Genomic DNA, 20,387 nt, shown 5'->3' on the forward strand with positions numbered 1-20,387 from the left:
TTGAAGCGTTCATCAACTTTAACGTCAATCAATCGCTGACAATGTGACAATATAGTGGATGGAAATTCGTATCCACACCACAAGCACATGCAGAACCACATGGACAGAAATGCTTTCACAAAGGCATGAAACCCAGGACTATATTCTTAAACAATTTATTATTAACAGATCCACAATCGCAAAGCTCAAGCTCCCAAATGACATGACAGTTTGGTTTCATGTTAACTTCACCTCTTGTAGTAACAAGCTGTCAAAACGGTTTTCTGTACAGTGCTCCAGCGACCTCTAGTGGATCCGACCTAAAAAACAAAACAAAACCAAAAAAAAAGAGAAAAAAAAAACAACCAAAACAAAAAACAAAACAGTGCACCAGATTGTGAACGACTCCTCCACTGTGCCGTGTTTGGTTAAGGGCATGTACATGTGTACAGATTTGCTATCAATGATATCTACATTCTAACCAAAAGGAGTGAGAGGGAAACCATCAGTCTTTACAAATGTAGAATATATCATATTTATTCCTCGTCAACCATAGATGTTTAACCTCATATGTAATGCCCTCAAGTTACGGCCATCATGCAGCAGAACCAAAACAAACAGTGAGATTATTCACACATACGTTTGGAACAAATAAGTCCAGTTTTTATTATTGTGGTTTCTGTTAATGTAGCAGTGGCGCTCCAACCTGAACATTGATAAATAAAACACTGACAAAATTGTAATGTTTTTTTTTCCTTTTCTGTAAGGATCTTTTGTTATCCTTAAGACACTGTGAAGAAAGAATAACCAAATTTATCATCATTCCACACAATAAGATTTTCCTTGACCAATGTCCTTATGCAATAGAATGTTTGTTTGTTTTCCTCTTTTAAAAAATCCAACTCATCCCGGGAAGAACGTGTTGGGGCGGCTGCAGCGTTCTCTCCCTGTCCAAGGCCCCTCAGGAGTAACTTGATGTTTTGCTACCAACATCGTCCTCCTGTGATCCCATACTCTGCAAAAAAGAAGCGTGTCAAATGTTACACGTGTCAAATGTTACCTGTTCAGACAGCAGATGCAATAACTGGTACAACAAACAATAACTACAGGAGCACCTTTAAAGTCCCGGAAGACTCGAGTTTAAGGTTGTTATTTGTTTAGTGACAAGACTTTTACGACATCTGAGCACCAAAATTGGGCATAACTGAAAACGTAAATCTTGCACTGACATTAACAAACAAAACATTAAGTCCAAAACCCACACATAAATGTTAAAAAAGAAATAATTGATGTTGTTAAACTTTGTCTCACCTTCTGCACAAATTGTGGGTTTACTGTGATTTCTTGATCCATAGACTTTAGTTTCTCATCCAGCTCTATACATTTCAACATCTGGAAAGAGAACAATGACTTAGTTTCACTTCAAAAGCAGTTACTGACAATAATACCAGGTGATTCATGAATAAGAAAATGATACCAGCTAATGCAAAGCCAAGGTAATACTGATAACAGAGATGGGCATCTTTACCTCTTGGTCAATTTTGTGGAGCATTGCTGGGTTGTTGTATTTTTCGGGGTTGTCATGGAAGCAGACCATACCATCCTTTTGGTTAATGCTAGCGTAGATCTCGCCATCTTCGATCTACAAAAAGCACAAAGACAGACATGAGGAAAATAAATAAACAAATGAATAAGATATGGGCAGAAAGTATCTTCAGATATTTCCTTAAAGGTTTGTAGCCATTAATGGATCATCAATGGTAGAAATGCCAACAAGTGAAGTTGACATAATATATTGTACTATATATTGCACAACGGATCCTGTTTAAGGTTGTTCATCCAACACAAACAAGACCTGTGACTGTGATTTAAAAAGTAGTACTTTAACAGAGTTAATATCTTCTCAATGTTGTAACAAATTAACTGTCCAGGAGCGTACTAGTGGCCTCGTGAAAGAGTGCAAAAGCATGTACAGTCATAGCAACAACGACAGGTGACTCACTGTCTATGGAGTAAGATGGGAAAAAACATAAAATATAATAAAATAAATAAATGAAAGGCACTGTAGATATGAGTTCAACATGTATGTTGATGAAGTGGGCTGGCTTTTTCCACTGACGTCGCTCCGGGACGCCTTACCATGTGTAAGACGTATTTCTCTGCCTCCTGGGGGCCCGACAGCTGCACTCGACTCGCCATGTCTTGCAGAGACAGTGTCAGGAAGGTCTGCAGGAAACACACAAGAGTTACCGATTTTTTAATCAGAATCAGAATAGCAGATCCACAGACCTATGAACCATAGTAAAACAGTTGGTTGAATCTTTGCATGAGGCCAACTAACGACAAGCAGACAGAATAGTAAGTAACAGCATGTAACAGTAACAGCAGGTCAATCAAAGTCCCCTAGACTCTTCACTTTGTTTATTCACCAAAGTTAATTTAAGACTTTATTGCCCGTTTAAGTCATACAGTGTACAAAAGATATCAATGAAAGACAGCGGGGATGATGACTGACATTTCTCAATAACGTTTCTGGCAGTACTTTCCTGCAGTATACCACGATAAGTCTGGACTAATAATACTTGAGACTCTCTGGTCACTTGTTGCCAAAATCACAAACATCACATACTTACTACTTGTGCTAAAGGTTTTAAATGAAACATAAAACTTAAGCAGACCTTCAAATATTTTTTTGAGGGAACAGAAATCAATATTTTGTCAGACTCAGTGGCTGTAGTGAAGCCTTTATGAGCAGAAAATCACAAATCAATATTGTGATATAAACATATCAACATCAACTCTAAAATATGTCTACTCTCATTTTATGGGAGACAAAAAAAATATGGATACATAACTCAATTCTCACTAACATCAGGAAACTCTTTTTCTGTTTTGCACAGTACAAGTCACAACTGGTTAAGAAAAGTCTACATCTGCCTTCACACATCCATGACACTTTTCCAGGTGTGTTCACTGCACTCTTCTGCTTAACTGAGTAAATTCATGGTGTGTGTGCAGCCTAATATAAAGACTGAACTTACATACAGAACAGTCCATGATGACTGAAAGATTTTCACCCATACTTTGTCATTAAGATATGTTGTGTTTTAACTTTCACACACTCACCTTTGTTAGCCTCTGGATGTTCTTCTTGTAGAGGGAGGAGAGGCACTGTTTGACCAGGCCTGTGTTGTTGTCTCGTGTGAAGGTCTCGCCGTGTTTGTTGACCAGGCTGCGCAGCTCAGCCGGGTTGTTGGTGGAATAAACCTGAGCTAACTCATGGTACGCATTGCTCAGGGGCTGACGGAGGGGGGGGAGAGAGAGAGAGAGAGAAAAGACAAACATGAAAATAGAAGATAAGTTGATGGCATAGATCTTAAGTGGCTTTGTCAAAGTGTTGCCATTGCAAACAAGACAATTACTGAATCTATGAAGTTCCCTTGATTCCTTCAGCGGTAGCTGGAAACTCAACAAGCCCTACAGCTGAATGTTAACTCCTCATGATCAACAGCAGTCAACAGGTCGTCACATCGCTGAAGTATCTATTACTGTCGTAATTGCATTTCATTTTATGACAATAACTCTTGCTATGAGAGCAAACGTAGAACATTATTGACTAACTACCTAATTACGACATAAACAGGAATTATTTCTTAAAATGAAAGGTGGTTGATTTGATATGAAACACAGATAAATATATTGCGCATGTATTTTAAGCCTCTAGCAAGTAGCACTAATCCTGTGTATTGTCCTAAACATCAGTGGTGTATGTATTTCTGTTCTGCTACATACTTGAAGTGACTGCTTTAAACAGATTCTTCTGTGTAAAAAAAAAACACTTTAATAAGTAATGACAGCCATCTACAAAAGAATGATAATTATATAAAAGTATTTAAAGTTTTTAAACATGGCATGATCTGTGTAACTTATTGTCTCTATGTATACTTAAAAGAGCAAAGTCCAAATACTATTGCTACATTTTTTGGCACCCTTACCTTGATGAACCTCCCTACTATTTGTGAGGTGTACTTGGGCAGCTGTTGCACTTTGCCATGGAGAATGAGTGACACCAGGATGTATTTCTTATAGGCTTCCAACATGATGTGGCTCACTGCCATGGCTGGAGTGGTTATTGCCTAGCAGAGAAAAGTTAGGAACCTAATCATTTACAGGAACGGCACAGAGGAACCGACTGTTAAATGCGCTATTACTGGTCACATTACTGGTCACATTACTGGCAATTTTCCACACAAAAAAATATAGATAAAAGTGCCACTAAAAATGAAAGAAAGTACCTGTTCATAAAAATACAGTGCTCTTTCGAAGTTTTTGAGGCCCGTGTAGATCATGCCACCATAGTAGTAGTAACATAAAAAGTGCTTTGCGTCATAGGCTCCATTCTCCTTACAGATGTCCATCATGTCCAGCTCCAAGAAGGGCAGGGCGGGCTTGAAGCACTTTGCTAACAAGCACAGCTGCAGAGAGACAGGTATGAGTTGAGGGTGACTGATGCGTTACACTGGACATAGTTAAACAGTGAAGGAAGAAGACTTCCTAAGCTTGTCTTTGAATAATGTAACACGGCCTATGAATTGCATATTCAACAAGTACAGACCTAGGAGGTAGAATCCATCAAAAACAAAGGCAAACTTGATAATAGGTATAACACAAAACTAAAGGGATACTTCACCCAAAATCGATAGTTCACCAATTTTCTACTCACCGTCATGCCAAGGAAGGGTTTGGAGAACTTTTGTGGTCATCAAGACGCTTTTGGAGTTCCAGGGGGGGTCCGGCTGGCAATGGATTTTCATATTATGGGGGCGGATAGAGTTCACTTTTGAATCGTCCAAAACACACACTATGAAACATCTAAATACCTCCATACTGCTCGTCCGTACTGCAATATGGAGGTATTTGGATGTTTTATAGTGTGTCTTTTGGATGATTCAAAAGTGAGCACTATCCGCCACCATTATATGAAAATCCGTTGCCAGCCGGACCCCCCCTGGAACTCCAAAAGCGTTTTGATGACCACGAAAGGTCTCCTAACCCTTCGTTGGCATGACGGTGAGTAGAAAATTGGTGAATTATCAATTTTGGGTGAAGTATCCCTTTAACATTATACTCGTTACTTGAATTAACTGTGCTAAAAACATTTTAGGTTTACAGACATGACAGTGACTCACCTGACACAGGTCTGCATGAACTGAGGTAAGTTGGTTTGTGTTCATCTGCATTTTGTCTATTGCCTGTTTTAGGACAACGACACCCCTCAATGGCTGTAAGAGAAGAAAGAAATGGGTTATCCAGCTGCAGCCTGCCTGAGACATCCCAGCCCACTGAAAATGGTTTAGGCCTGCACCGCACTTTAAAATGCATTTAAATATTTAGATGAAGAAAGAAAAAGAAAAAGCACACTACTCCTGGGTGCTTTAGTGGCATTGGGGATGACTCACTGGGACCTGACAGTGTTTAAAAAAGGATTTAAATGTCATCTCTTCTCTATCCCGAAGGGGTAAATCACTTTCCCAATAAGATGCGTGGAACATTTCATTAGAAACATTTCAATCATTCACAGGCTACACTGTCAGGTAGTGCCCTTTGAAACACCGCATATATATAATGGGCGAGTTGGAAAGGACACCTCACAGTAACACAAAAACAACACACAACAACGTTAAATAGAGCATGAACAGGAACACGTGTATTAAGGTGGAAGGAAGTGGTGTGCCTTTGTTTTCTCTATGTGACAACACAGCCCAGGGTCATGTGATCGTACCGCTGAGCATGTGTTTGTTAAGAGCTGTTGAGAATTTGAAGGTGTGTGCGAGTAAGTATACGCTCACTTGGCGTCTTATTAGGAACGCCGCCCGACGGCTTCGATTCTTGCGGTACGGATTCCACAAGACATCGGTAACTTTCATTTGAGAGATTCTGCTCCGTGTTGACATGATTGTGTCACCTCGTTTCTGCACATCTGTCAGCTGCACATTCACGCTGCCAATCTCCTGTTCTACCGCATCCCAAAGGTGGGAGGAGAGGCCGTGTGAGTACACTCAACTCACTGTCATATGAAACCAGTTTGAGAGAGCTTTTGCATGACTTGTTGCACAAACAGGCCACGGCCTTAGAAATGACAAATTGGGGCCATAAGGTGATGCACGTGGTCAGCAACAATATGTCACATAATATTAAACTGTAGCATTAAAGGGATAGTTCAACATTTTGGCAAATTGGTATGTTCATTACCTTTAATTATCATGCAGGTCACAACTTGTCCACGAGAGTGTTTTGGATTTGTTGGATTGTGTATTTGATGAGTTTTGAGGGACAGGGAACCTGTACCATTCACCTCCATTGTGTTTTCTGAGCAGCTCGCGTCTCTACCCCGCTGATCTCAAAACAACATGCACCGATAATCAAAGGTAATGAACCTACTCCTATGATTATAAAGATTATGGCAATAGGCAAATTTGCCAAAATGTTGAACTATCCCTTTAATTGGTTGGTATTAGAGGGATGAAAGTGCGGAAATGAAATACTTCCCACACCATCAGACCACAACAACCACAGCCCTGGACTGCCCACAGGTAGCATCCATGAGTTCATGTTGTTTATAACAAATTCTGAGCCTCCTATCAGTATGCTCAGCAAAAGCCCATATCCACCAGACTGGGCCACATTTGTTCAGTCTTTAACCATCTTGTTTGGCAAGTCTTTTGCAGTTCCTGCTTCACATTTCTGTTCTTGGCCGACAGGAGTGAAACTTGACATGTTTTGCTGTTGTAGTCCATCCACTTCAAGGCTGGATGTGTTGTTTACTCGGATGCTTTGCTGCTCACCACGGTTATTCAACGAGCGGTTATCTGTATGATCTGTCAGCTCCAATCAGTCTGTCTAGCCTCCACTGATCTTTCGCAAGCTCTCCATCTACAGTGCTGCTATTCATGCCTTCGCACCGTTCTGATTAAACTCTCGAGACTGTTGTGTGTGAAAATCCCAGGGGATAAGCGGTTTCAGAAATACTGAAACCAGACCATCTGGCACCAACAATCATTCCACAGGCAAAGTCACTGAAACACAATTTCTCACCGTTGCAGTGTCGGGTTTGGTCATTAACTGAAGCTGCTGACCTGCATCTACATGATGTTTTGCACTGCGCTGATGTTACATGATTAGCTGACAGGGTAACTGCATAGATAAGCAGTTAACATGTACTCTTAATAATGTGCAATGTGAGGATAAGTCAACACAGGCACCTATAAATTCTGTAAAAGAAATAAGGATTATGTGGAAATTGTAGAGATCAACTGTTGGTGGAATAAAAAGTCCATGGCTGGTTGGCTAGTTTTTGTAGCTGGTGGCCTCTACATCAACAAAACACACGACTGACACCATGTTAAACTGTGCAGACATGCTATGATGGAAGCTGGAGCTGTATGATTCAACCACAGCGATGGACACTTGTCTAAAATAAATAAATTACCCTTATTTGCATTTTGTCTTTCCTGCTGATATTCAAACAATTCAGTCTTCATTAGTAACCACAGCACCACTGAGAGGCTGCTGAGTCATGAATGAAAACAAACTGTTTTGGACAAGCATGGGAAGTTGCATTTATATTGTTTATAAAGAGGTGCCACTGAGGAAAATACATTATTTGAGGAAAAAGATACTGCATAGGCACCTGCTCTATGCACCAATATACCACTGAATAGAATTTTTTTTTAAAAGATAGAAAATCACTCCAAACTGATTATCAAGCACCTGCAATGGGTATTGACTAATTTGCAGTATAAAAAGACATCTTATATTAAATGTTTCTTATGATAGCTAAGACATTTCACTCCTAACTTAGACAGAATTAACAGTCTTACCTGTTTCCGCTCTACAAGCGCATTTGTCAACTGGTGGCAGAGCCCAGCAACTACGATGGAAGGAAAGGGAGAGAGGAGAGTGTTCAAACATGATCATGCACTGCTCCCAAGAGTGCAGGACATAGTGTATTTATACTTAAATGGAATCTTTGTAAACATAAATGAGTTCACATGTGATGCAGATCGTAGACAACACCAACATGTTCCATTATTTAACTAAGGACAGTTGCTACATCATTTATAATGAATTAGGATGTGGTTAACAAAAGCAGACACTATTGAGCACCACACTGCACTATTAAAACACAAATACACTTTTGAAATTCACATTATAGACGGCATAACTTTGTGAGAGAATAAATTGTGTTCTTATCTTTAGGTTGATTCTGAAAAACATTTACAGTATCTGAAAGCGGAGACACAGTCTGTGCATGATGTATCGCCACAACTAATTAAATCACTTGTGAAGAAGTGGGCCTAATTTAGATATAACGTTGCAGTGTTGAGCTGCCAACAGTGCATATTTTTAGTGGAGTGCATGCTCTCAACACAATCAACAAGACTCCAACAGTGCTGGAAGTTCATCTGGTTCAATCTTGAACCTATACAACATGCAACAACCATCGTGAGACAAATATGCTTCCTAAACATTGAGGAGTGAGAGTTTTAGTTAGTCAGAGCTTACAAGTGTCTGTTGCATATCTAATGTGCTCCCCATTGCAAGTACTGATGAAGAGCTGGACTTGGGAGAAGAGCGTCTCAAAGTCAGGGATGTTTGGCATGGAGAACTTCACAAATCTGGAACAAACAAAAAAAAGAAGGTCAGTGAAAACCATTCCACACAACAAGATGGCGTATAGAATGGAAATGAAAAAACACATAATTAGTTGGTATTTTTAGATCATTTCCACATCCTCAGTTTTCCCATGTGAAATAGTGCATGGAACAATACTGGCCAGAGATGTGAAGTAATGAGGTTTGACCTTTGGGATGCATGTGTGAACTGAAAATATTCAGTGTGATCATAGAGATGCAATGATAAAACAATTTCTTTATCTGATTCTCTTTACCTTTTAAGTTTTAGTAAGTTACATAACCTTAATGTTCAATCCAACACAGGCACTTCTTAACCTTGTAATACCGCGATATAATAGTTCTCACTCCTACAGCAGTCGGCTGTTTCATGCCTTTGTTCTTAGACATACATGCAACAGGTAGCTGTTGGCTGCTGGATGGTAGATTAAATTTCTTGTGTTACATGCAACAGGTAGCCTATAATAAAATGCATAGTGTTATTGAGACAAAGTAAATGACACCCAGTGTAGTATACTGGAAACTGTCCTAACAAGTAAACAGCCAAGTTTTTTCTGTCTGCCGAGCTCCACTACCTACATTCCATTCATAAAAAAAAGTACAAATCGACCTTGACTAGACACAACAACAGCACAATCTTGTTTCCCAAGTGGCAACCCTGGAAAAAGTTAGTGAAGTAGGAAGCTACTTACAGCACAGCCAGCACACCGAGGGAGTGCTCTTGGATATCCAAGGCCCCCAGCACCGTGTCCAGGTGGGACAGATTTTTGGCCAGCAGCTCCCCACTCTTGTTGATCAACTCGCACAGCTGAGTCATCTGGCCTGGGGGTTAGAATAGGGCAAAGCAGAGGGCACCAAAAATTTGAGTACTTTAACCTTTTTGAACCTTCATGCAAACGGTTTAGATCACTGGAAAGACACATATCTCGAAACATGAAAGATCTGGGTCACAGCCCAAGATCCAGTTAACATTTTTTGGAATCACTGATTTTTTTTGATAGGCTAGCTATTTCTTCATTTATATGTACATGTTATCAAGTTTATACAGCACTGGATTATACCATGTTGTGGCATCTAAAAGACACATGCACAAATATGGAATTGCAACCGTTATTATAAGACTCCCCTATCACTGCCATTGTAAATAATGAGGTTAAATTAATAAAATCCACAAAAGGGTAAAGGGCAACACATTCTTTCAAGTATGTTGAGGCGATTTCTTCATTGTAAGAGTGGTAAAAATAAATGGCAAATTAACTATCAAATTACCAACGGTTGCTGGGGGCATATTCTTCACGAATCCACAGAACAAACTGACTTAGAAAAATTGTTTATAACATTCGCTCTATGACCGAGTATTTCAATATTAATCGGCCGGTCAAGTGTCCTGTATAGGCCTTGCAACAGAGGTAATGCAAGGAAGATTGACAGATGACTTCGAACCAATAGTATTAGCTTATTCAGTTCGGGAGCCAATCATGTGGGGCCAGGGCGGGACTACCGGTAGGCAGTCCCCAGAAATTATTTTCTAGATCAAAAACAAAAAGTATGATTTTGACATTTTGGTTGATAAGCTGACCAGTTCGCGGTTATTTGTAGCGCCACCGTGTCATAACGCATCATCTGATGATACTTTACAGAACTCTCGCAGTCAGATAAAGTCATTTTTACGTTGTGTTTACATGATAAAGCAAAAAGAGGGCTCTGACCAGTTTGGCTGCCTAGCTATCGGCAAGGCATTGGATAGCATATGCTAGCTAACCAGCTAATACTTCCCACTCGAATGAGTTTAGCAACCCTACCTTGAGCGGAGAGCTGCCGCACATTGTTCACAAACTGCTCCAAGGCTGAAGCCATTATTTCCTGGGTCCAAAGTGGAGGTAATTTGCACTGTTTTTCATTCAAACGTCAGAAACAACTCCGTCCGGACTGAGACAGGGGGCCACACAGCCGCCACTGAGGTGAAGCTATCGCGAGATCAGATGAGCAGAACAGACTGCAACGAGATTTACGAACCGACCATTGGATTCTTAAAGTGGCAGGTACATATTTTGACAATAGTATTTGTTACACATTTTCCATAATTTGCCTAAATGTATTTTTTTTAAAGGAGATGCAAATTATTGTGCACGTTTTATGTGTTAGGGAACTAAAATAGTCTATTTCAGGGTGTACGGACAGTTCGTCCTTTAAAAACAGAGGAAATACAGGAACTGACGTATAATTACCGGGGTTTTGAACAAAGATGGTATAAGATGTAAGAGCTCCTACCGAACTGATATTTAAGCATCCACTGAACGTAAACTGGACACCAAAGATTTCAGAACATCTTTTAAGAAAAAATACGGCAATACGTAATTACCTTATCTGCAACTGTAATCATTGTTTATTTTTCCTTTTTTGAAGATGAAATACACAAGCTATTCAACTGTTATGTTGAGAACTGATGAACATGATACATTTCATACACCCATCTAGGCCTATTTCTTTAATCGCTCATCAATTAGTTGTTGACCAAAAATGACAGACTCAAACACAAATACAGATACAATATTTATTTTTTGACACATTTTCAGATACTTTTCATGCAGTCAGTGGATTCCAAAAACGTCACTGTAGGATGTCCAGTGTTGAATCTTGGGGACATGAGTCATTTATTTAAACAAATGACTGTAGCAATATTAAACAGTAAATTGTGTATTTATAATATTTGGAAATCGTTTCATAATACAAAAACGCATTTACACACCACACGTTAATAAATCTGTAGCATAGTGGAAGTGCAAACTGTGAGTGTTTGGAGACGAGTGAGACATCTCCTCAAGGAAACCTATCTTTGCCTGGAGCAGGATTGTCGTACAGTTTGTTCTCACTGCGGAGCTCTCCTCACCTTGGTGCAGTGGTACCAGTTTGTCCACGTCTCGTTTCAGTTTCGTTTGCCCCCCCGCAGGCAGTCTTTGGACACAGGGATGCCGTGGGCTCGGGGGAGAGGCTGCGGGGTGGCTGCCGGGCAGTTGACACACACTGACAGCCGATGTAAACAGCTCCCAGTTCCCTGTAGAGGCATGTTACATTTGACCTGCCCGCTGCTATGCTGCTAGCCTGTCAGCTAAAGATAGCCACACCGACCGTTAGCAGCGACTGAGTGAGAGGCAGAGATACGCCCAACAAAGTTAAGCCACTGGCAGTTCAACAAAACTTGATTTAAAAAGAAAAAAAGACGACACAACTAGTATTAAGTGCTGACAACTACACACTTTGTCAGCCCGCAGTGTTTGGGAAAACTTTATCCTCAGTTTCCACTCGGGTTTTATGGTAGATAGTCCCCTAGTGCTGCTGCAGCCGCTCAGTCAACAGTCAACAACAATGATCCTGCGCGGCGCTACACGCCTCTTCGGAAGAGGAACAACTCTGCTCCGTGATCCGTTTAAGAGGATTTGCGTCAACATGTCGTCCTCCTCTCCCACGGGTAACAGGCTGCGGGTTCTGGTTGACATGGACGGGGTCCTGGCGGACTTTGAGGGGGGTTTCCTGAAGAAGTACCGGGCCAGGTATCCGGACGACCCCTACATCACTCTGGATGACAGGAGGGGGTTTTGGGTGTCAACGCAGTATGGACAGCTGAGGAGTGACCTGTGTGTAAGTGACATGCATACTGCATAGTGTGTGTGTGCAATGTATTCAGGGAACCATGGCAAATAGTTAAATTTAACCAGGATAGGATTAACAACAGAATCCCTACTACTCCATAGGGTTTTAAAATTGAAGTGTCATAATTACCAACGTGAATCAGTGTTTTTCCATAAGACAGAAACAATGTCCAATGGGCTTGTATGTTAGTGGCTGTAGCCTACACTTTGATTTGTTTGTGATTTACTGAAATATGCAGAACTATGTGTGTATAAGCCCCTAGATGCTCCATGATTGTATTTTCACCATGGTACTCCTTTAGATATTGCAGTTGTTTTAAATTTTCATTCAGTGGACCAGGAAACAGAAAGCCTGAAAATCAATCTGCATTTATAAAAGGACCGATGTGTATTATGGGATCCTGCTTCTGTCAAGGGCAGATCAGCAGGAAAATTGTCATCATGTGTTTTGCCATATCGCCATGACATAGAGATTGTAAATAAGGCCAAAGGTGCAAGGTCTATGTCATAGGTCAGATACTGTGAAGGTTTCTGACTAACTGACCTTGAATAATGGAGTTTTTTCACATTCCTCTATCAGGGCACATGGACACTCACGTGGATGCGAAGCATAAAGCAAAGAGCAGTGTTTACTGATAAGTGATAAGCTGTATGCATGTGTGTGTGTGTGTGTGTGTGTGTGTGTGTGTGTGTGTGTTTTGACTGCAGGAAAAAGCCATCAGTATCTGGGAGTCCAAAGACTTCTTCACGGAGCTGGAGCCGCTGCCAGGAGGAGTGGAGGCAGTCAAGGAGATGGCCAAGATGGATAAGTATGTGTGGAAGATACAAGCATTTTACACAATTGTTAAGCACATATCAAGTAAAGAGGGGCAGATGACACTTTGTGAAGCTTTGGCATCTTCTTTCTAAATATTCAAATTCAATCAAAGCAGCACAGTGACATCTGGTGGTTTGCAAAGCGTATTGCAAAGACTGAAGCTGAAACTCTGCAACACCTGACACCACATGTAATTAAAGGGAGTTGTCATTTAACTGTATAATTAATGATTACATCATTGAAATAAACCATCAAATTTCAATGCTGATTCATTCACTGGTTCTTGATTGCATGGTTAAAGTCCAGTGTCACTATGGGGTCAAATGTTTGGACCTCATGGCGGAAATTTATGTGACATTTATTTTATGAGTCATAATGTGATTTGATTAAAGAAATTCCATTTATTCAATTCCCTTATTACATTTTTACTCATTATTGGGTTGACATATTCTCACATGATCATGTCTTTGCCCTGCACATCTCTATAACTTTCTTTATGTGCTTGTCCCACAGTTCAGTTTCATGCATTTCACACAAGTAAAACAAGTTTTGCAGCTTCAATGTCATCTGCCTGTCTTAACCAGACTGTGGAAATGCCCGCAAGCAAACACGATAGTGTGGTATCATGTTTTATAACCTTTCTTTGGTTGCCAATGCCTACACATCCTTGGTTGTTAGTAGATGCATATGCATATTATCTATATACAGTGCTATGAAAAAGTATTTGCTCCCTTCCTGATTTCTTTCTTTTTTTTTTTTTGCATATCTGTCATTTGTATATTTAAGATAATCAAACAAATATACAAGATAACCCAAGTAAATAATATATAATGCTGTTTTTGAATTAATGATTTCATTTATTATTAAGAAAAAAGCTATCCAAACCTACCTGGCCCTTGTTAAATCATGAACTAACTAGGCCAACTTTCTTGGAAAGCTGAGTTCAATTTCACTATCCACATCCAGGCCTGATCACTGACCAGAACAGTTGAATCAAGAAAAAGTGAAGAAGATCTCAAAAAGCAACATATAATGCTGCAATGCTCAAGAAACTCAAGAAAAGATGAAAAATCAAAATCCCTGACATCCATCTGTCAGGAAAATGTTACATAAAATGTTAGATAAAAACATATAACTACTTTTTCTCTGGGCTTTTATAAAGTATTTAATAAAGGCAGGCCAGTGCTGTGCCCAGTTAATATTGAATGGTGTGTTTCCTGTCTAAAGATGCCATCATATTTGTTTTTATCTGCACATGATGTAACACTGCTCTGTATCAATGTATCAATATGGATTTCCTGTGTTAATAATAATGACCAACAGTGACTCACTGATAGTGACTCAGTGATGGAGAGTTTATGTCCCAGTGTATTGTCACTGTCTTAGGAGCACCTTCATCTGAAATTGGTAAAACCCTGGATATTTGAAGCTTCATTCAACTTATTTGATGATTCACATGTAGTCTCAGTCGACATGAGGAAGGCTGGAATGGAATCTTTGCAAATGCACGACCCATAAGAATAACATCTAAAAATAGGCATCGTGTGGCCATGAAACCATTATGTTTACATTTCCTCTCCTCTTGGAAATGGCTGTCTTTAGTCACGGTGGCTGAATGAACTTGTTTTTCTCATCAGGGAATTCTACCATATGGTGTAATCTCGTATTTTTCACGTGCCTTTGCGATAAGATATTCATCCGTACACATAAACAGAGAGTGTGGCCGTCAGGTATCAGCAGCTGGAATATAAACATGTTTTTATGTTTGCAAAGTTTCCTCTAGTCGTGTTGTTTCTCTTTCTGTTTGCAGCACAGATGTCTTTATTTGTACCAGCCCTATAAAGCACTACAAACACTGCCCCTATGAGAAGGTAGGCCTTCTGCCAGTTCTCTTGAAAAATGATAAGTGTGTCTCCTTTTTCTAATGAAGTCTCATCTGCTTTGTGTGTGTGTCCAGTATGCCTGGGTGGAGAAGCATTTGGGTCATGACTTTTTGGAGCAGGTCATCCTGACCAGGGATAAGACAGTGGTCTCCGGTGACCTCCTCATAGACGACAAGCCTGACATTCTAGGTGAGGACCGTAAACATGTTAATGTGTGTGGATATGAACGTGCATTGTTAATGTTGTCACATGAAAGACAATGCTTACTAACTGACATGTAAACAGAATCAGTGATTCATGCGACAAATTGATTGATATTGATTGAAAATACAAATACTCCCATTCCTTTATCTGTCGTCTCCTACACAGCAGAGACGTTTGCAGACTCACAACTTAAATTCTTAGCTTCAGAAACAGGTTGACAAACAAGCCTCATATTTATAGCCAGCAAACATACATTTTTCTGGGCAGATTGGATCAACTTTCCCTCATTAGTTAATTGAGTTAAGCTCAGCGTCTTGAGTTAGTTGAAAACTCTGGCTGATGTTTTAATGTTTCCAATCCTGTGAAAGACATGATATTGTACTAAAAGACTAATGCTAAAGTACATCTCTCAGGCAAAAAGTAAGTCAAAAAGGAACTGTCCATCCATCCGTCTATACAGATTGCCAGTCTATCACAGGGCCAGTTTAGAATCAGTTAAAGCAGAAGTAAGCGATATTTTTGTGTTAATATAAGTCTTAAAGGACAATTCCAGGCGAATTCAACTCGGGGGTGTATTTTCATATCATTTTAGGTCTAAAAGAATGAATCTGAAGATTTTCAGTTTAATTGCTCCTGTTTTGCGGTAGTTGCGTCTGTCCCTGCATCGCCACGGCAGCAATGAATGGGAGTGGATGTAAGTTCCGCTGTTTAGGCTGTTTACACAGCCCTCAAAGCCGCAATTTTTTTCCACAGACAGCATCAGATGGCTACTCAAACATGCACCGAGAAGTTTATTTACTTCAAGCAAGCCGACATGTTTGTAAAAGTCGATCTAATTCAAAGTCTCCCGGAGTCTCGCGCGAGCCCGAAGTGGCAGTGCTGGTGTATTCAGGCGCAGTAGGAGCTACCGCTTGTGTCATAACAAGGAACAAGGAACACAGGAATATCAACTCTGGACTTGCTTCAAGTGTACATTTTTTTCCACAGACAGCGTCAGATGGCTACTCAAAGATGCGCCGAGAAGTTTTTTTTCCTTGAAGCAAGTAAAGAGTTGATATTCCTGTGTTTATGACACAAACGGGAGCTTTCCCACTGCGCCTGAACACACCGCGCACGGCAACTGGGTCTCGCGCGAGTTTGAATTAGATCTAGTTTTACAAACATGTCGGCTTGCTTGAAGTAAATAAACTTCTCGGTGCATGTTTGAGTAGCCATCTGTGGAAAAAAATTGCGGCTTTGAGGGATGTAAACAGCCTAAACAGCGGAACTTACATCCACTCCCATTCATTGCTGCCGTGGCGACGCAGGGACAGACGCAACTACCGCAAAACAGGAGCAATTAAACTGAAAATCTTCAGATTCATTCTTTTAGACCTAAAATGATATGAAAATACACCCCCGAGTTGAATTCGCCTGGAATTGTCCTTTAAATAGGTATATCTTCCGACAGCAATCACTTACATAGAGTGTTTGGACCGAAACACGGGTCTCTCAGTCACTCTGCTCTGAGCCGAGGAGAAAACTTTTCTCGTATCCTACAAGTTTTATCCAATGAGGAGAGAGAACGGCATGAAGGTCAGTGTTTCCCCCAGAAAATTTGTTAGTTAAGGTGGTGTCTGACCTGTCGACGGGGGGGGGGGGGGTAGCGCGGAGATCTGTTGACGGGGGGGGGGGGGACGCGCCGTGCCGTATTAAAGTTTCGCTTTCAACACGCGCTGCTGTTATGCGTGCGCGCTTCTCTGTTGTGTGTATGTGTGTGAGAGGATGCGGCCATCGTCCGACGGGAGGGGGGCGGCGGCGGCGAATATCGCTACATTTTTTTTTTTTTTAAGATGTTAGTTTAGGCGGCAGCTCTTTGTTGTTAAGGCGGCCGCCTTAACAGGAAAGCGCTGCGGGAAACCCTGAAGGTGTGTGTGCAGCCAGAGCCAGTCTGGTGCAGCCAAGGGATGCGCCTGAATGTGGTGACGTAGGGACGAGGGCGGGGGGTTGCTAACTCCATCGGCTGACAAGACGTTATGGTGCGTTCAAGGCAACTCGTAACTCGTGTTTTTCCGACCTGTGAAGTCGTACCAGTTCGATCTGGTACGAGTTCACGGGTCGGAAGTTACGAGTGGCCGTTATAGTGACTTTCACAGGTAAAACAGGTCGGAAAAACACGAGTGGGTTGCCTGGAACGCTACAAAGTCTTACGTCGTGACTTGAAGCTGTAATTTACGGTTTCAAAAGCCTGCCTGGAACGCAGCATTAGCCAAAATGACCAGATCGCTTACTTCTGCTTTAATCCTAATTTAAAGGAGACATATGTATTATGCCCCCTTTCCACAAATTAAAATAGTTCCCAGGTGTCTTAAAGACATGTCTGTGACATGCTTTGGTCAAAATACCCCAAGGATCAAAGCTCTATTCATACTCTCAAAACAGCCCTGTTCAGAACGGCTGGTTTCAGTGCCTGTCCCTTTAAATGCAAATGAACCACTGCTTGCCCCACCCCACCCCTTCTACTGGTCCCAGGTAGAGGTGGTATTATGCAAAATCAAATCCTAGTTACATCAATGGCAGACAACTGAGGGAACAGCTCATAAAACCACATGGATTTCAACTTAGGGAGCCTGCACATTTTTGTCAGTTCTCACATTTTGGGGACTGGAAGGCAAGACAAACACCCATGTTAACGAGCCTTCAAAAAGTGATATTTCCATGTTATGTCCCCTTTAAGGGCTGTAATGTAAAATTGGAAACTGTTGTGCACTATTTTTGAAAATGTTGGCTGGGGTATTTTGTCACATAATTTGCCCAGATATGGAAAATAAAAGACGGCAAAGCTTATGTATAATGGAGCGATGGTAATTTTAACCCATAACCCCACATGCTCATCAGCCTTGGATTGTTTTTGGTGAATTAGTTCGCCAGACATGCTAACATTTGCAGCCTATGTTAGAGCAGATAAACACCTTGTAATCAACTATTTTTCATGTGTGTAGTGGTTTGTAAAGGGGAAAAAAAAAAGACACCAGCCCTCTTACCAAACTATTATTATAGCGCCCAGCACACAGCTTTAACATGTGGAGCAATCCAAGCCTCAGTAGGCCTGTTTATGGCTGGACAACCGCTGTGCCAGGGGTTTACTAAACCTGACTCTGTGACAAAAAGGAAGTGACATAACATGATCAAAATGTAAATACATTTCTAAGAATAGCATAAAAAAGAACAGCATGCAGATAGAAATGAAAAGCGAAGAATAATCTTAAAGGACAAGGACTTCATAATCCTGTTTGTATAATGTTACGTGGGTGTTGATGCTGTTCTCATTTACATATTGCTGCTCCACCGTCAAATATGATTCGTACAACTTAATGTCACAAAACGGAAATTTGTCTAAAAGGCTTAACAATCAGTGTAGCAGTACCTCCATGGATTACAATGGGGATGATCAGGATGAGAACATTACTGAAGAATATGATGAAATGGCATCGAGTAATGTGTGCAATGTCAGTAATTGCTGGGCTGTCCAGAGCAGCAGCGCCAAACACTGTTTAATACGTGTGGTTGTTGTTACATAACGTGTGTCCTGATCAGGTGTGGATCCCGAACCGACGTGGGAGCACATCCTGTTCACCGCCTGCCATAACAAGCACCTTGCCATCAAGCCCTCCCAGAGACGGCTCCTGTCCTGGTCGGACGACTGGCGGGCCGTCCTGGACAGCAAGAGGAAGTGAGGAACTCGTCCACGCAAAAGGGGCCAAGTTACTCGGGGCGACTATGGAGGCTTCCAGGGGGTTAACTGTATTGCCAAACTTGTTACGTGAAAAAGAAAGGTACTCAAAAGGTTTGATGTTTTACACAAAGCAAATACTCACAGTTAGTGTGTCGAGAGATGACATCAACTCATTTGACCACAAGGGGGAGCTATGAGACTGAGTATGAAGTCATGGTAAACACATTTCCACCTCTTTGAATCACAAAACTGTGACATGAAAACAAAGGAAGATGACTCCAAGTCCAAGGAGCAGAGTGAACTTGCCCACTGGTACCACATCTGTGTCCTTTGTGTTTTATCTTGGCTCTTAATGCAAATGTTTCCGTTCAAATATCAGTTTTATCTGAGGTCTTCTTCACTAATCAATAGTTCTCAGCTATGTTGCACCCATGAGTCAATGGACCACAGGTGACTCACGACAACCAGCCTCACCACTACACACTGAGATGTACAGTATTAAAGAAAAATAGTCTTCACTAGCTGTGGGCATCATCAGCACGCATGTGCAATACATACACATAGGAAAGTGACCAGTACTTACAAACAAACACTGTAACTGTGTTGTCTTGTTATTTTTACGTGTTTGGTTTTTTGGGAGTGTACCACAACACTGTCAACGACAGAAATGCAAATATACACATACAGAAATACCTCTAAAGGTTTTGAAGAGTTCATATGGGTACTGGTGCTTTTTGGTTTTTAAGGGGAAAAAAACAGTTTCCTCTGTTTCACAATAATCTATGCATCTTTATTAATGGGATAGTGATGGAAAAAAATGTTGAGAATTCCACACATACATATGCATGTTGCCAAAACCACCGTTCTTGTAGAATATATTAGAATGAGAGTAACTGAAAAATATGTATTCAATATTAAAGACATATTAATAGGTGCAAAGACGATGTTTAATGAAAAAGAGAATGAACATAATACTAGTTTTCTGATTTAAGTATTGACTAATACTGAAACAGAGATGATTTTATATTATTAGATATTAAATGTTGTTTTTACTTGCTCTATGTTCACAGCCAGATGAGCACAATGTATTTTATTTTTATTTTTTTTGTTATATCTTAAATAGTTCACTTGTTAAAATGAGAAAAATGGTACCTAAACAGTATATCAAAAACCACCAAGCACTCACATCTGTTAGAACACACACTCTTCACTATACCTGTATAAAGTAGCAGTGTTGATCTGTGTCTTTTTCTTCCTCATATTTTCTATTTTTAACTGGTTTACATAAGCTAATTGTATCAAATACAAACCAAGTTATAGAATTTAAAAAAGACTTGACTTACTGAGTACCTCTACAACACCATAGTATCTGTTGTTGTCAGTTTTAGCATGTCTTTTGTGAATTTAAAATACAAATTGAGAGAAACGGTAACACAGTTCAATCCA

At 40.6% G+C, this 20,387-nt stretch overlaps 2 protein-coding genes across 2 annotated transcripts; one reads left to right on the plus strand and one right to left on the minus strand.

Annotated features, from left to right (window-relative positions):
• Positions 1-139: 139 nt before the first annotated feature.
• Positions 140-10,652, minus strand: cops3 (COP9 signalosome subunit 3). Its single transcript, XM_085761360.1, has 12 exons — positions 10,475-10,652; positions 9,365-9,494; positions 8,545-8,657; positions 7,860-7,909; positions 5,169-5,261; positions 4,275-4,454; positions 3,975-4,115; positions 3,106-3,279; positions 2,119-2,205; positions 1,508-1,621; positions 1,291-1,371; positions 140-994 (listed from the first exon to the last, which is right to left on the minus strand). Exons 1-12 carry the CDS (start codon positions 10,527-10,529, stop codon positions 941-943), a joined length of 1,272 nt encoding a protein of 423 aa, XP_085617486.1. The 5' UTR covers positions 10,530-10,652; the 3' UTR covers positions 140-940.
• Positions 10,653-11,759: 1,107 nt separating this feature from the next.
• On the plus strand, positions 11,760-19,178 carry nt5m (5',3'-nucleotidase, mitochondrial). Its single transcript, XM_085761361.1, has 5 exons — positions 11,760-12,311; positions 13,031-13,131; positions 14,950-15,010; positions 15,097-15,211; positions 18,803-19,178. Exons 1-5 carry the CDS (start codon positions 11,985-11,987, stop codon positions 18,940-18,942), a joined length of 744 nt encoding a protein of 247 aa, XP_085617487.1. The 5' UTR covers positions 11,760-11,984; the 3' UTR covers positions 18,943-19,178.
• Positions 19,179-20,387: the final 1,209 nt, after the last annotated feature.

This window comes from Trachurus japonicus, chromosome 19, assembly GCF_045865225.1.
Source record: "Trachurus japonicus isolate A0001 chromosome 19, Traja_1.0".
Taxonomy (NCBI): Eukaryota; Metazoa; Chordata; class Actinopteri; order Carangiformes; family Carangidae; genus Trachurus; species Trachurus japonicus.

What these genes read in the sequence shown, in the direction of transcription:
- cops3 (XM_085761360.1), bottom strand. Translation starts at nt 10,529, where the DNA reads ATGGCTTCAGCCTTGGAGCAGTTTGTGAACAATGTGCGGCAGCTCTCC. An exon ending in CACTGTATTTTTATGAACAG is followed by an intron (nt 4,116 to 4,274) that starts GTACTTTCTTTC and finishes TTTCTCTGCTAG; the next exon opens with GCAATAACCACTCCAGCCAT. An exon ending in TCCACAAAATTGACCAAGAG is followed by an intron (nt 1,372 to 1,507) that starts GTAAAGATGCCC and finishes TTCTCTTTCCAG; the next exon opens with ATGTTGAAATGTATAGAGCT.
- nt5m (XM_085761361.1), top strand. Translation starts at nt 11,985, where the DNA reads ATGGTAGATAGTCCCCTAGTGCTGCTGCAGCCGCTCAGTCAACAGTCA. An exon ending in AGCTGAGGAGTGACCTGTGT is followed by an intron (nt 12,312 to 13,030) that starts GTAAGTGACATG and finishes TTTTGACTGCAG; the next exon opens with GAAAAAGCCATCAGTATCTG. An exon ending in AACACTGCCCCTATGAGAAG is followed by an intron (nt 15,011 to 15,096) that starts GTAGGCCTTCTG and finishes GTGTGTGTCCAG; the next exon opens with TATGCCTGGGTGGAGAAGCA.